This window comes from Trachinotus anak, unplaced genomic scaffold (genome assembly GCF_046630095.1).
Source record: "Trachinotus anak isolate AG129_WGS33_773 ecotype Australia unplaced genomic scaffold, CSIRO_AGI_Tana_v1 ptg000001l, whole genome shotgun sequence".
NCBI classification, from domain to species: Eukaryota; Metazoa; Chordata; class Actinopteri; order Carangiformes; family Carangidae; genus Trachinotus; species Trachinotus anak.
The window spans coordinates 15,806,643-15,822,968 of record NW_027273852.1 but is presented as its reverse complement, the minus strand read 5'-3'; the positions used below and the strand labels follow the sequence as shown (position 1 = coordinate 15,822,968).

General features: G+C 38.1%; 1 protein-coding gene across 1 annotated transcript in view; it reads right to left on the bottom strand.

Annotated features, from left to right (window-relative positions):
- Positions 1-12,938: 12,938 nt before the first annotated feature.
- plekhm3 (pleckstrin homology domain containing, family M, member 3) overlaps positions 12,939-16,326 on the bottom strand; it is a 46,038-nt gene continuing 42,650 nt past the window's right edge. Inside the window, exon 8 of the mRNA XM_071480306.1 lies at positions 12,939-14,001. Within this exon, the coding sequence (XP_071336407.1) occupies positions 13,839-14,001 (163 nt within the window). The 3' untranslated portion in view covers positions 12,939-13,838. The remainder of the gene's footprint in view (positions 14,002-16,326) is intronic.

Below are 16,326 nucleotides of genomic sequence, written 5' to 3'. Positions count from 1 at the left end.
GCCATGAAAGTTGAGACGTTATAAATATTTGGTCACATATTCTTACTCAATGTTTAATGATTAATTATTAGACCCTTGTCACATATGGAGCACTTTGGTTGCTTATTGTATAAGTCAAATAAATACATCAGGGCTACAATCAAAGACGCAATGAAAGGAAAAATAAAATAAAATAAAACAACAAGACCTACAAACAGACAAGAATAACAGGTAATACAGTTCATTGTAGTTTCAATGCTGGTCCTGAATGCACCGCTGTGGTGACTTATTTACTTCAGGTGCACTTGGAATTAAGTAACTCAGTACATTTACTCCAGAACTGTACAAATCTGGGGTATGTTTATGTTTCTGTGTTATTTGATATCATTATTATTATTATTGACAGTTTTTCTTGAGACACGATTTAGACAGTTTCGTCAGTTTTCAAGCATTTTGTCTACTGATTTTCTGCAAATGACCCAATGAACCAACCAGTTGTTTTAACACCGGTTTTCAGATTAACTCACGGTGTACAGTTAAAATTAGTTCACCTCAGCCATCTACAGCATTAATGCTGCAGCTACAATAATGTATCAGTGTGAAAGTAGAAACTTTACATAATGAATGATTGAACTTGAACTTATAGTACATTTTGCTGTTAAATAACATTTGTACTTACAGTTCTATATGAGGTTTGAGTGCAGAAGTATTTTTAATGTAGTATTTTTTGATAAGATATATTTTTAATTTAGTTCTTCTTTTTTTTAATTACAGTATTTTTAATGCAACACCTGATCTCTGGTATAATCCTAAACTCCTCCTATAATCCTAAACTTTATCATTTGTGAACACACTTTGCTACAAATCAAAAATGAGAACTTCCTGGTTTGTTTCTCCTTTCTTTATTCTGCAGCTAAGTGAAGCCTACTTTCTAAAAGCTGCATCCATAAATCTGCTTTTGACACAGAGTCCATCCTGTGATCATCTCCTACCAACACCACTTGAACGCATCAGTGAGCTGTATTTATGACTTCCTGCATTAGGAGGTAGGAGTTTACCAGGGGAGCTTGAAGGTATCAGATGATGGATAAGCTCTCTCCATTCACTGACTGGACCAAACGACCACACACACACACACACACACACACACACACACACACACACAAACAAAACAATTTACATTTATTCATAACATAAACATCAACAATATTTTATCATATTTTTTTTCCTTTTCTCAAACTTGCAGTTTGGATTTCTCCCTGTGAACAGCCTTTTCCTCACTCTAACAATGCTGTAATTCACTTCATTTCCCTGCATCTTCAATATGTAGGTTTACATTTGACATCATGTGCTGGTCTCAGTCAGTCAACAGTCAATTCTGTTTAGTCTTTCAGTTCTCAGTCTAAATTCTTAGTACTACAATGTTCCCTTGAGGACCAAATTATCCTCCTTTATCCCTAAATTGGTCCTTTCATGATACATATTCACCTGCATAGAGCAGTTTGTTCACATACACGGTTCCTGACTTATGACAGACCTCTGACCTCATTAATGTACAGTCATTCTGTCTGTCAGTTCCTGCCCCATGTGTGGATAAACAGACATTAAACCATTTGCACTCACACCTGGCTGAATGATTCTGATTACCTTTGATTTTTCCCACCTAAATGCTATATTTTGAAACAGTTTTTTTTTTTTGTTGCCTAGGTAAAGAGTACCCAGTGCTCAGTTGCCTTCATTATCTTCACCATCCTCTTTCATGTCATGGTTGGTTCCAAGTCACTTTTATTTGTACTGACCCACATTACAGATTTTACAGTCTTTTTAGTATTGATATGATTGGATTTAGTCTACATTGTTACCTACAGTAGATTTGTGAACAATTATGTAAAGGTTTTGATGTGAACTACAAAAGTGAAAACTTAAGTCTTCATCAGGGGCCAAATATTTTGTGTCTGAGGGCCAGATTTGGTCACTGGGGCCATTATTTGCTAACCACAGACATAGATCCTTAGAAACCAGCCAATAAGAGACTGTTGTATCAAAAGGCTGATGTTACAACAGAAAAGTCAAATAAATGATAATGATCGAGATGCTGAACCAAAAAGTAAATAAAAAATTTATCAAAACTTCTATGTTAATTTTTTTATTTTTTATCTCTTTTAAACCTTTGCTATCAAGATGGCATTACTTATATAATCTGTTTTCAATTTATCTATTCATTGATTTTCTCTTTTTTATTCCTAAATCATTTTCAAAGTGAGTCTGTTATTTGATGAATGAATTTGTTCTTAAACTTGTTTCCTCCTTTTTATTGTGCGTCAGTTTTCCTACTGCAGTGAAACTCCTGAGGTCCCTTAAGGTGATGTAAAAATCATTTCCATAACACTACAGTCAGAACTTTGATCTCTGTGTAACAATGTTAAATCAGATACAACATCTTCAAAACTTTCTGAGTCAGAATGAAAAGTTAAAGCAGAGCTCTGCTAAAAAACTGCTGTCATTTCAAACCTGATAACCAGCAACAATATTTGCTCACATTGTTGTCAGTGTTTCTTCTGTCAGACAGGCAGCTGCTTTCTTTGCTTCTTATCACTTTGTAGCTTTTGTATCCGGTAAGTCTTTCTGATGGTATGTGAGTGTGTGTATGTTGTACAATGTGTATATAAATCAGCAGAATCATATGATCAGTCAAACATCAGTCAGCGAGAGTCAGTATTAAAACCTCTTGGACAATCTTTGTTGAATATGTAAACCCTCAAAGAAAGAATGTTTTTTTATAGAAAAGGTTATTTAAAATTTCATCAATTTCATAGACACATTTTCACAAAGACCATTTCATACAACATGATACCTCAGTTTCCGTAGCAACATGAAAACAATACAGTTTTTTTTTACTTTGAGAAACATAAAAACATGTTTATGATGTCTGAACACAAGCAGCTGCACAAGAACCACTGAAAAGATAACACTAAATTTGTCAAACGGTTTTCATTGAAATCAGGACATATTCAATCGAATATGTGAAGAAAATGATGAATCTGATCAGACGTTTGATGTCAACTTTCAGACAGTTTTGGATACATGGAGCAACAGACAGATTTCAGTCAGTATCAAAAAAGTATAAAAACCCAGTCAACACCGATTCACAACATGTGCCGGTGTGTGAAGCTTGAGGCATGTTTGGTATGAACACACTGACGTCTAAATACAACTGAACCAAAATGATTAAAGAAGAAAATAATCTGTGGTGATCCTATGCTCTTTCTCTGTCCTCCTACACACACACACATGCAGCCATATCCCACGTCGAACAAAGGTCATAACGCTCTCTGGGGGACAAAGGTCTCACAGGGTGTGTTTGTGTTTGTGTGTGTTTGGTGGTGAAGGTGTGTGTGCTCAACATATCAGCCAAGACAAGTCTCTCTCTCTCTGATTCACCTCCACTCAGGTTACTCTGATAAATGAAAGCAAACAGCGAGGGGTTCATGTGTAAAGCCTGGATGGCATCAATCTCTTATATGTACACGTACACACAACAAACGCACAGATACACACATATATGATTACCTGCGGTGATTTTCCCAGGTGCCAGGCCTGTTTGACTAAGACTTCAGCGAGAACACAAGGAGACGTGACCTGCATCGGTGAAGATCAGGTAACCATGGGATACACAAACACACACACACACACACACACAAATTTGCACTTCTATATTTATTGATTGACATAATGAATCATCTTGTCTGTTGACTTAACTGACTGACTTCACCTTAACCCTAAAACCAAGTCCTCAAACAGCCATCTGAAGAAGACCACAACACAAATGTCCTCAGTTATACTATAAAACTGAAACTGGTCCCCACAAAGAGGTACAAGAGTAAACACACTGACTATATAAGCTTAAAATGTGTCCGAGTTGTGTTTGCAACTTGTTTCCACTGCCCCCTCGTAGCCAAAATTTGCAGAGTTGGAATATGATGATATAATAAAATGTGGAAAACCAAATGCTTTTGGAGAATCTACCGTCACGTGAAATGCTTAAAGGAGCAAGCAGGAGTTTCTCAGCCTTGGCATTAGGACTCCATGTGGGCTGAAAAAAGTAGTGGAATAGAAGTATAAATTGGCACTTAAGTACAGTGCCTGAGTAAATATTGTAGTACTCCACCACTGGCCTTTACAAAAAAAATAAAAAATCTGTGTCCACTGACTCGACGCACTCGTGCTTCCTCTAAACTTTGCTCTGTGTTCAGTCTGAACACACCTTTAGGCCGTTTACTTACAAGTGCTGTAACTTCACTGCGGAGCATTTTGGTTGCGTTCTTTCGCCCTCCCAGGCAGCCCCTTTCATGTCAGCACTGCATGAAAAGCAACATGCAGGGACTTGGGGCTTGTTTGAGGGAGGCCATCCGTCACACTGAACAAACATCACATCTGCTTTTGTTGTCAGTGCGTTACGTTGCTGTTGTGTGGTGATGCGTAGTTCAGACTTCTTACATCAGACTGAGTGGACAGAAGCCAGCGGCTGCTTGGAAAAGAGGGAAAACAGATTAAAAAGTATGAAACAGCATTGCAAGCTGGGAAAAAAACACTAGTGACACACCTGTGATTTACAGTGAATAAGATTGCTTTTAATATTTAAAGCTGGGATCAGTAAATTTCTATATGTGAGGATGTTACCATAAAAGTTAACAAGTTGTTTATTTACATATCCAGTAGTTTCAGAGCAGTTTCACCAGCTGTGATTGTGGCCAACTGATGAATGTAAATCCAGTATTCACTTTTTTTTACGCTCTGATTTTGGTCTCCACCAGCTCCTGAGGGAAATTTCAGGCTCTTCGGCTGCTAAATGCTTCTCTGTGTTCAAGTTTGGGGCAGGTAGTGTACAGTGGGTTTTTAGAGCTTTTTCACAAAAAATGATGCTATGAGAGCAGTGAGAGTGAACCAATGAACAACGAGCTCAATCGACAGGAGTGCCATTTGATACTTTTTTAATAAAAATATTGATTATAGCAGCTTTAAGGTATTCCTGTCAGCGTTGTTCACACTAAACTCAAAAATACGCTTGTTGCTTTAGACAGTTGCCACTTTGGCAACAAATGCAAAGTTAGAGCAACAGGGCAAATGGCTAAAGTGTCATTTAAAGTGTCAGATATATTTCATCGTAGTTTTCATTGGAGTAATGAACACTGCAAAAAGCTTTGGCACTGAATGTTAAGAAAGGAGACAACATGAAATGTGTTTTGGTTTTTGTGGACTTTAGTTTCAGTATTGTTACTGGTACGGTGCTACTGGCTTTGAGGGCTACACTAAATATGCACTTGTTTTAAGGATAACATGTCATTTGAAACAACAAACTGTTAATTAGCACAGTTTTAACTAAACTACTGTCTGCGTCAGTCCAGAGATATGAGAGTTGTTCAGTCTCAAAGCCTGTTTGAAACAACATCTGTTCCTCTGTGGTTTTATTCCTCCTCCCTGTCGGCTCATACAGGTGTCTGCACAAAGCCTCTGTCCTCACACACACACACACACACACACACACACACACACACACACACACACACACGAACACACACAGATTTGTACCTCTATTGATAACAGTGACAAATGTTTAATTGCAATTGATTTAATCTCTCATGAATCATTTAATGTTATCAGTTCTGTTTGGATTTTAGTTTATCCTTTAGACACCAACAAAGGTGGAGCTATATTGACATCGATGATAAGTGAACTCAGTGCTATTCAAATACAGTCGGTTCTTCCATGGAAATAATCTGGTGCCGGTCTGTCCACTGATTTAAGGGCCAGTCAGTATTTCATTATGTTCCTCTTTAACTCTACTGGCATAATTACATCACACTGTACTGCGTAGCTGAAGAGGAACTGCTGTTTTCACCGTCATTACTGGTGTAAATTAACTTCATCAGCATAAAAAAAATCCACAATCAACTCAGATGTGAGTCTATTAAGACAGGTGGGAAAGAAAACATGATTTTTATCAGGTTGTATATGTATATATCACAGTCAGTCAAATCACTCAATAAACCTTTACCAAAAGGAGATGGCTTGTGATTATGGGTCTTTTTTTTTAATTTATTGTCTGTTTTATAAAATGCTAGAAAATAGTGAAACACCCAGGTGACATTTTCATTTTATCTCTTTTTGTGTGCCCATCAAAGTTTTGTAAGTGTTCAGCCAAAAGCCAAAGCTGTTCAGTTAACACTGTTAGAAACCTGCCTGTGAACTTTTAAAAAAACTAATTTAAACTTTTTCTTGTTTTTTTGAGGCTTCAGCGATTCCCTGCTTGGACTGTAATAAAGCCTGGTGAGGAAGTTGTTTTATGCGTAATTACAATTGCTAGAAAAACACATTTTAATAAGGTTTGGAGTAGAAAAACTGTGAATCTGCCCTTTAACACCTACAAAAGCACACAGACAATCTGCTCGGCTCAAACCTGCTGAAAGCCTCGACATGGCCAAACGAGCCTCTGAACAACCAGGTCACTGGGAACACTGGGGCCCTGCCAGCTTTTGTGGAGCTGCTCGCTAAATGTCAACGGGAGGGAGGGGGGCACTCTGCGTGTGTTTTTGTGTGTGCGTGTGTGTCAAAGTCATGCACTCTCCTCTCATGTTGGGAGAGTGGAGGCCCAGTCCTTCCCTCCTCTGTGACCGTTGTCCACCTCCCTCCTCTTCTTTCCTCCGTCCTCTTTTCCTCCTTAAACTGTCTTTTGTTTTCATTTTCATCGGCATTTCTGCTCCGTCGTTGTTCGGGCCCTAAATGAGTCTTGACTGGCCCGCGGGCCACTGGAGAAGCACAAAGGACTTAGTTCTACTCGCTACAGTTGATCCATTGTGGGCGTCCCACAATGCACTAATTGGCGATGACAATTAAGCGCGGTCGACACTCAGCTCCAATTTGCTTCGCTGCTCGACATACATCACAGGCAAATGATTCAGCCTCTGAGCTCCCTGCTCTCTCAGACAATATGCATATTCACTCAGGCAGGTGAACTCGTTTGGAAGTTCATTCTTGACCTCAGAGCCAGTAGATAACAAAACAGTCTCATGGCAAAATCCAGGTTTCAATCATATCCCACAATCTTCGCCAGCAGATGGAGTTTATCCAGTTGTCATGAAATTGTAGATGCTAAAATTTCTGTATGAATTTCCATGTTGGTTTGACAAGAAGTCGTTAAAATGCTCAGAAAAATGCAAATATTAACACTAAAATTCCAAGACACCTGGGAAAACGTAATCTGTTGAGGAATGTCGTGTGATATGATCAGTGGGGGTAAAGAGCTATAATAAGTAGAAGTACTGATCCAATAATGTAAAGGTCCTGCATTTAAATCCCTACTAGTAAAAGTACATCAGTATTATCAAAGTAAAAAAACCTGTTCTGCAGAAAAATGGCTTGTGACAGATATATTATTAGACCTTGGTTTAGTGTGTTAGCGTGCTAGGATTAGCTAACTAACATAAACTAAAGTTCAGGTGGATGTCAGTAATTTTTGCACGGCTAAAAACACTACTCCAGGTGTGTAAATTAACAACAACAGTAAAACACTGGTAGGTTTAATCATCTAGGGGCTCACCAAATACCGTCACTCAGTCACTCAGTCAGTCAGCGACATTAGTGTTGATAGGGTTGGCCCCACTGTCGTGCTCCAGCCAAAGACAGAGCTAGAGAGAAGTACGGTCCCTGGTTCCTCTCTCATCTCTGAACAGCTGACTCATCACAGTGTTAAGTAAATGTCAGATCCTCAGTTTTGGAAAGTTACACAAATGGTTGGACACAGACATCCCCTGACAGGATGTCAGAAAGGTCAACTATCCAACCATCTGACAAGCACCTCTGATAAAGTCATTCCAAATTTTTCAGCAGTCCCACCTTTTTGTGTGTCCTATCAGATTTAACTGCCTCTCCCTGCAATTAATAAGACTTTACTCTAGTAATCCATCATTGTGTAATGGATGTCATGCAACCTATTCATGGGACCTTTAACATTCCTGTGCATAACTGATGGATTATTCTAACAGACTGTTTTCTTTTTGTTACAGATGTGTAAATGAGGACCTGAGGCTGTAGAAAGCACAGCAGATGTGTTCAGTGTTCAGGGAGTCCTATACGTCCAGCTGTATTGACAATGAATGCAAAGGTGAGTGATTTACTTTCTTTCAGTTTTGGTTGGGATTCGTCCTCTGTCTGTCCGGGATTGATGCTCATGGTCTGTTGTAACTGACAAAACAGAGCAGCAGAAGGAGTTTACCCAGCTGTCACAGAATTGTCGATGTTCACATTTGAAATTTTTCTGAGCATTTTAAGGACTTCCTTTCCATGTTAAGGCTTAAATCGAGATGAAAAGTTCTTAATCTTACATCCACAATTTGAACTGAGCAAACTCCACCTGCTGACAAAGAGGGGGTAGTTATCTTCACAGAGGACAGCAGGTGTTGTCGGCTGAAATTCATCACAGTCCAGTTCAAAATATTAAGAGGTTCAAACATTACTACAAACTTTTCATACCACTCCTGCAGTGAAATTCACTTGTCTGCTGCCCATTCATAGCACAGTATGTTCACTCATACCTTTGCCTGGATACATGTTTGGCGAAATAAAAAACATTGTTTGATGTATTTATCTCTGTAACACTAACTAAAATAAACCTGCAAAAAACATGAAGATATAAACCAAAACATACGAATATTTCTCCACACAGGACAACAAACACTTTCTCTTTTAAGAAGTTTGTCTTTATTGGCATCAGTGGCTAGCGGAAAAAATTGAACAAAACCAGACATGAGGAAGGGCTGATTAAATAAAAAAAATCAACTCCCTGTACTTGCATAAGAATTTGGCTGTGATGAAAAGAAACTGATAAAAAATAACTTAAAATGTGCAAAAGAGAGAAGAGTTTCAGTTCAGTTACTCTGCTTAAATACTGTACAATATATTCTTCTCCAAGCGCGTCAAGTAAAACATACTGCGATGATCATAATGTGCCTGCAACATAAAGAACACTTCCAGTCCAGTACTCACACAACCTGAAAACACAGTACAACAAACTCATCTTGAAAACACTGATGTTAATTTTTAGTCATAAAATTGCCTTAAGATTTCAACATATAAGTTACACTTTGTCAGAACTGTGTTGTCACAAAACTGTAAAGAAAACAGAACTTAACATAAGATAACAGAAAAATTAGCTCTGAATTTACCTAAATTAAAAAAAACCAAAAAAAAAACAGATAAAAAACATCATATTTCAGCAGATTCTCAGGTTTTATACAATGTTCACATTTATGCTTAAGACAGATAAGAAAGACAAAAAAACACTGAATGAAAACACAAAAAACTCCTTGCAAGTTGTATGGACGGACATACTGCATGAAACAAAGAAATCAGTAAAAATTTTAAAGTGATCAGTTGCTGTCAGGTGCTGTAGCTACATAAAGGCAAACTACGTAGTCCAGCAGATATTAGGAGTAAATTTGTTTTTGGTCATTTGTGCACACATATTAGTAATTCATGCTCTTGAATAACCACCAGTTTCCTATAGCATTAGGAAGTATCTTTTGGTAAAAGATTTAATACCAAGTAATTACTGACGAATAAGCCTATCACTCCTTTCACACCATCTTATTGAGTGCATGACATTAATTCTAAATAGTACCTTCGAGCTAGAAAAGCTCAGAAACCTGAAAGTGAAGATCAACACATTTCAACGAACAAACGTTTTTCCACTTCATCTGAACTACTTCATTTGGAGGTAAAACTGATATAGATTCAGATTTGGCCAATTAAATAACATTTAACATCCTGTAAACACGTTTTACATTGTAATAATTTGTTTTAAGACATATTTTATAAATTCATACCATCGCATCAGTAATCTGAGACACTTCATCAGGTTTTGGCCAGTTTGAGGTTTGGTTATTTTCTTCCTGACTAAGCCAATCACCTGTGTCTGTGTATCCTGTGTTGGAAGTAGATACACAATGCCCAGTCTAGCAAACGGTAATGAATAACATGAAGAAAAAGTACAGCTTCAGGTTGTGGGCTGACTTTGGGTCTCAGATTTGGCAGTACCGGTCTGGTTCAGCCGGGTCAGCTCTCCTGAGCAGAACTCTAATCTGTGAGTACAAATTAAAAAATAAAAACAAATTCCTGAAACCTTTCGGACTCCATAGTACACAAATGAAAATTATAACACAGCAACCAAAAAAACAAAACAAAACACAACTAAATACACATCAAAACAAAATACATAGCAAAAATACTATTTTTTTATGCAGCAGGCACAATCAGTCAACAATAACTTAAACACTTCACTTTTAATTTCACCTGACATGGCTGCAGGTTTCACCTTCAAAACAAAGTAAAAACAAAACAAATGCAATTCAGCTGAACATCAGTGCACTTTTCCTGCCATATTTTAAACTACTGGGTTATTTAGTTTCAGTCTACAGTGTCCTACATGCTTCACAAACATGAATGACTGTCAGTCTGATCTCTGCTTTTCACAAAAATACATATTTCAGAATAAACCCGTAACTGGGGTTTGACGGTCAGGTACTGATTACAACGGCTTACTCACACATAAATTCCCTTAAAAGTTGATGTTTTTATTGCTCAAAAAGATGAAAAAAGGAGAATGAGCCTCAGAGTGGTCTGAACAGCAAAGAATTAATACTGAAATTAATGAGATCGGAAAAGAAAACAAGTCGCAAGAAGAAGCAGCAGCTGCATTTCCATCCAAAATATTACAAGTTATGGCGTGTTGAACTTTAAAAAGTGCGATCTGTGAATTTATTATGATGCCAAAAATTCCAACAAAAAGTCTGTTGTTGGTGTTGGGAGAAGACACCGCAGTAAAATCAGGGTGTGTACCTTTAAGTGACGAATGAGCGCAACATTTATTTTTATTTTTGTTTTCCAAAAGATTTTCAATTTTGACTGAAAACACAACATATTTTGTTTGTAGAAATTGTAAATAACAATTATAAATATATATAAATAAATAACAACAGAAATGAAAAAGATTTTTTTCTCGAAATTAAAAATTGTATATGTAGGCTTCATGTTGAGTGTCAATTACATTTTGGACCAAACACTTCATCAGCCTGTATTTCATTTTCAAGTTCAAACAGCATAAACAAATATAAATACTACTAATAATCAAAAGTTTGTTTGTTTGTTTTTTGACATTTCAAAATTTCTGTAAAATTTCTGTTAAAACAGGATGGAAACGCAGCTGTTGCAACAAATTTGAGAAAACGTAAACAATAGTGTTTCCAGACCTTTACACATGAAAGCAGTGGGTTATAAAGGCCATCTAGGTTGCATAGAGATACTAAAAGCTAAAGCTGCTATCATGTTCGATAGATTCTGCATGAATAAAGCACAACAGGAAGTAGAATCACAGAGGGAGAGAGGAGGGAAAAGGCAACAATGAAAGATAGACAGTATATTATTGCCCCTGTTATTTTACAGTTGAAATGTGCTCAGACAGTGTGACAGAGTCCTTTTCTAAATTAAAGTCTGTTGAAACGAGTGAACTCAGTGAGTTAACAAACGTCTTTCATTCCACATCTACAGGTTAAATGACTCGGTTGAAGGAAAAGGAGAATGAGATGTGATAAAAGAGGAGGAGAGAAAGGGTGGAGGGATTTCTATACTTCAATCACAGCTACCATTTAAAACTATTTTCATTATTATTATTCGGTAAAACATCCAAATCTAATGGTTCCAGTTAAATCTCAAATGAGTCCAAAATCCGATCAAATACTCCCCTCAGACATGTGAACATGATTGTAGTCAGTTTGTGTTTTGCTTCTTTACACAACGCCGTGGTCAGTTTGGTTTTAGTCTGTTACAATGGATTTCAAGTTGTCATCCACAAAACAAACAAAAAAAAAAACATCCACAGGAGATTATGAAACCGTCCTGGCAGCATGATCCATTCCCCGCTGTTGATCCATATTTTCCAAACACTTATTTTTCTTTCAAAATACAACTAAATACACAGCTTCTGCTGAAGTCCTGTTGAGCTGATGAGTGAGTGACAAAATCTGAGCATCTCTCTCACAGACTGTAACCACACCTGAGAGTGACGCTGCAGTTTGCAGTCTGATGGGGTAAAGTTGTAGAAAAAGGGCCGATGTCTGTGGAGTAATGACCACTAACTAATGTTACTGGGGCTTTAACAAACAATTACTTTCATTATCTATTGATTTTGTTAATAGTTTGACTGCTTCTAATACTTAAAAACAGTTAAAATGCCCATCACAAAAAGGTGATGTTTTCAATCCAAAACTCAGATATTCATTTTATTGTGACAAAAAACAAGGAAAATCTCTAAATCTGTCCCCATTTTCTCAAATCACTGATTCAAGGGTATGTTCACAGTTTTTCAAGGCCGTCCTGACACAATATTCACAATATTCATGGCCATACTTACACTGAAAATGCTTTTGCTTGATATGATCATTCCTTTTGTTCATACTGGCCATTAAAAGATGCATCCCTAATGCAAATTCAATGCAATTCATTGGGGATAAAATGAATGCTGATGAATTAACGCATGTTTCCAACCACCACTGTTACGTGAATATTAGGAGGTGGTTCCCCGAGCTAGAGGCGCTAGTTCTCCAGTCAAACCTCAAATGGTGAAAAACAATGTAGAGAACCTGATGAAAATATGGCATTTGTTTGATCCATGTACTAATTTAAAGAATGTTTGAGTCTCCTCGTCGCTCCACACAGATCTGATGTTTTTGTCTCTTCAGCAGACCTTTGAGTCAAATGCTTCATGTACGTCTGTTTCCATCGCAAGTCACATTTTAAAACACAAATTGAAAATGTGAATAAAAACAGGTGGTTGGGAGCCTACCTAAAGTTTATTTGAAGTTAAATATGAGGCTCCACTTCACAGAGTTTGGAAGTTATTCACTTCATTTTTCTTTTTTTTTTCCCGTACAGAATTCCCTTTTCTGGTTCCCTGGACAGTGCTTCCCTGCTGAGATGAGGCAGAGGGACAGAGGTAACACAGCCCGCTGAAGCCTCACATTAACCGTGGAGTTTTACACAGAAAGGACTGTGACTATTGTCCACCATAACTGAAACTGATCAGTTTATTGGACAGTATGAACAGGAGGGAAGATCACAGCAAGCAAAACCTGAGCACATGATTACTGTTTTAAGACAGACCTGTGAACCGGTCCTTTAATAATAGATTCTACTGTCATAGCCGAAGTGAAGTTCACAATTAGCTTATTTTGTTTGACCAACCAAAATCTTCACATTTGAGAAGCTGGAACCAGTTTTGTCTTTTCCATAAATGATCAATTGCCAAAATTGATTACTAATTTTCTGTCCATCACTAAATGACCTTAAGGGCAGGTGGAAGACTAGAATAAGCCACCAAAATGTTAATCAGCTGTGATTTTACATGTTCAACTCCTGGAATAAGAAATACATGAGAGTAGTGATGTGGTGAAGGGATGAAGATGACGGAGGACGACTTTGACAAGCCTGAAGATGTTTGACTACAGAATACAAGTAGTTCAGTCGGTAAAGCCTGGTGCAGCAGTTCCTCAGTGGGTTATCTCCCTGTTCTATACAGAAGGACAAAGGGGGCTCAGCTCAGGTGTGTGTTAGCAGGTAAACACACAGAAACACAAACCTGACACTGCATCAGATTCTCTGAGCTCGTCCTCCGTCACAGAATTTGTCCTGAAAATACACAAGTCAGAAAAACAGGCATTTTGTCCCGTGTCATGGCCACGCAGCGCCCTAACTGTTACTGCTTTTGTGTACCTGTGTGTGTGCGTGGTGTGTGTGTGTTTGTGTGTGTCTCAGGTGTCTTGGAAGGGCAGGTGAAAACACCCGGGGCTGTCGTCATCGGGTGACCAGAAGGAGGACGGCCTCTTGTGGTGGAGCTCTCGGCGAACACAGCGAGGACACGGCTGAGCTTTCTGCCGACACTCAGCGTGGAAAACGGCGCCGCAGCCATCACACCTGCAAGCACACAACAGCACCAACACACAGGTCAGTGTGTCACAATTCCACACTACACCCGTGTTTATTTTGTCAACTTTAAAAAAAAAAAAGGAAACCTTTATCTTTTTTTAGAATAAAAATGAGACTAAACTGAAATCATGTATTACACATTTCATTAACAAATGAAAACTAAATGACAATGTTAAAGACGGACAAATGAACTAATTACTGTTTAATTTAACAACCTGATCAGTAAAACAGTTTCCTCTGCCTTCGCTCAGATCTCACATTTAGTAACGTTTTGTCTGTGTCAGTAATGCTTAGATAAACAGATTTATGGATGTCATCACTCTACAGTCTGCTGAGAATCAGACAGCTGGGACAAACTATAAAAACACGCAGGCAGCATGTTGACATTTATGAAGAGCTAATCTAATGTAATGAGGGTATGAGGGTGGAGGATGTGGAGGCAAAGTGAACTTTTGGTCAGAATGTGTACGTTTCAAGATTAATGTCAATGTTCAAACATCTAAATCCTCCAGACAATAAAATGTAGTTTAGTTAACGAGTGAGTGAATCAGCTCAGGTGGCAGCGGTATGACCAGGTGGGTGGGAGAGGGAGGGAGAGAGGGAGAGAGGGAGAGAGGGAGAGAGGGAGAGAGGGAGAGGAGAGAGAGAGAGAGAGAGAGAGAGAGAGAGAGAGAGAGAGAGAGAGAGAGAGAGAGAGAGAGAGAGAGAGAGAGAGAGAGAGAGAGAGAGAGAGAGAGAGAGAGAGAGAGAGAGAGAGATTCAACGATTCAGCGATTCAGTCAGAGAGAGGTTCAGCCAGAGTCTGGAAACAATACCTGGATTTTCTGAGGGGACTCTGTCTGTTCTCTTACTGCAGAGCACGAAACATGAACACTGTGTATATGAATGAGTAAACAGTGCCTTTTCCATGAAACCTGTAACCATGGCAACTATACACCACAAAGATGATGACAGGTGCAGCCTCAAAATGCTTAGAGGAATCAAAAATTAAAAGTGCATGAAAAAAGTGAGACTTAAGCTTCACTAAAACAGGTTTTTGTTGACTAACACTAATAAATATCAAATGACTGAAATTTGACAAATTAATTTGCTAAAACTAAAGACGGAATCAAAACTAAACTAAATTCAGAATGCAGACTAAATAGAAAAATAAATACATCTCTTTAATTAAAGCTTCTCTGGTAAAATATGTTGAAATTTTTCATGATGAAGCCTCTTGGATGAGAGGTGAAATGTTTTCCTAGACAAATAACCAAGTCCAGTCGCTTTCGATTTAAATTCCTTTGAGAGTTAAAGCTGACTACATGGTATGAATTTGGGACTTGCTATTTGTCTGCAGCTGCAAGTAGTCATCAATTCAATTATGTTTCTCATCATAATGAAAAGAAATTTTCAGTGTTTCACTTCCATATCTCAACCATGCCTCACAATTCAAACTGTGTAAGGCATTTATTGTGAAGGAGTTGCAGCTTCCTGTAAAATCCACACAGTGTTTCATTTGCCACCAGATCATGAAAGACTTCGCACCGAGGTAAGTGACACCTTAAAGCTCTAACTTTGGTCCATTTCTACTCCTCTGCCGGATCAGTAAGTTAAAGGAATAGTTCAGCAAATCTGTATATGTGTATCCGCTGTCTTGATGAGTATTAGATGAGTTAGCTGATTAGCTCAGCTGAGTGACCAGCCAAGAAATAGTATAATACATTTAACACCCTGAAAAACCACAACTTGTTGTTTTTACACTTTGGTTTTTTGCACGGATCAAACCAATGAGATATAAAATATAGAGCTTTAGAGTCGCTGGTTGTTACCTTTAGAGACCCAGATGTGCTGTTTCCAGTCTGTTTGCTAAGCTATGCTAACCAGCTTCATATTTACCAAACAAATAGAAGAGATGCATCAATCTTGTCATTTAACTCTTGGCAAGCATAAAGGCGTCTTCCTTAAACACTTCCAAACGTCAGCACATTTCACAACACTGTGCTGGTTCTCACAAAATTTACAAACCATCCAGAGCTCCCAAAGATCGGTTTTGACTTAGACAAAGTATCATCTACTTCAGCTTTTATTTACACTTTGCACAAGCTACATGAGGGAGTTTGCAGAGCTTAGAGATGTTTAATTTATCAGCTCCAAAAACAGCAGCCTCCTCCTGTTGATGAACAGGTTCCAACACTTTTGACGGCTTGGCCATCAATCCTGTCAGCAGTAACAACATCGAACTCATCAAGTTAGCGGCTATGATCTGGAAATGTGATAGCCCTGCTAAAAAGTGCTGTAACGAGCCAAGAAACACAGGCAGTAAGAGAGGTT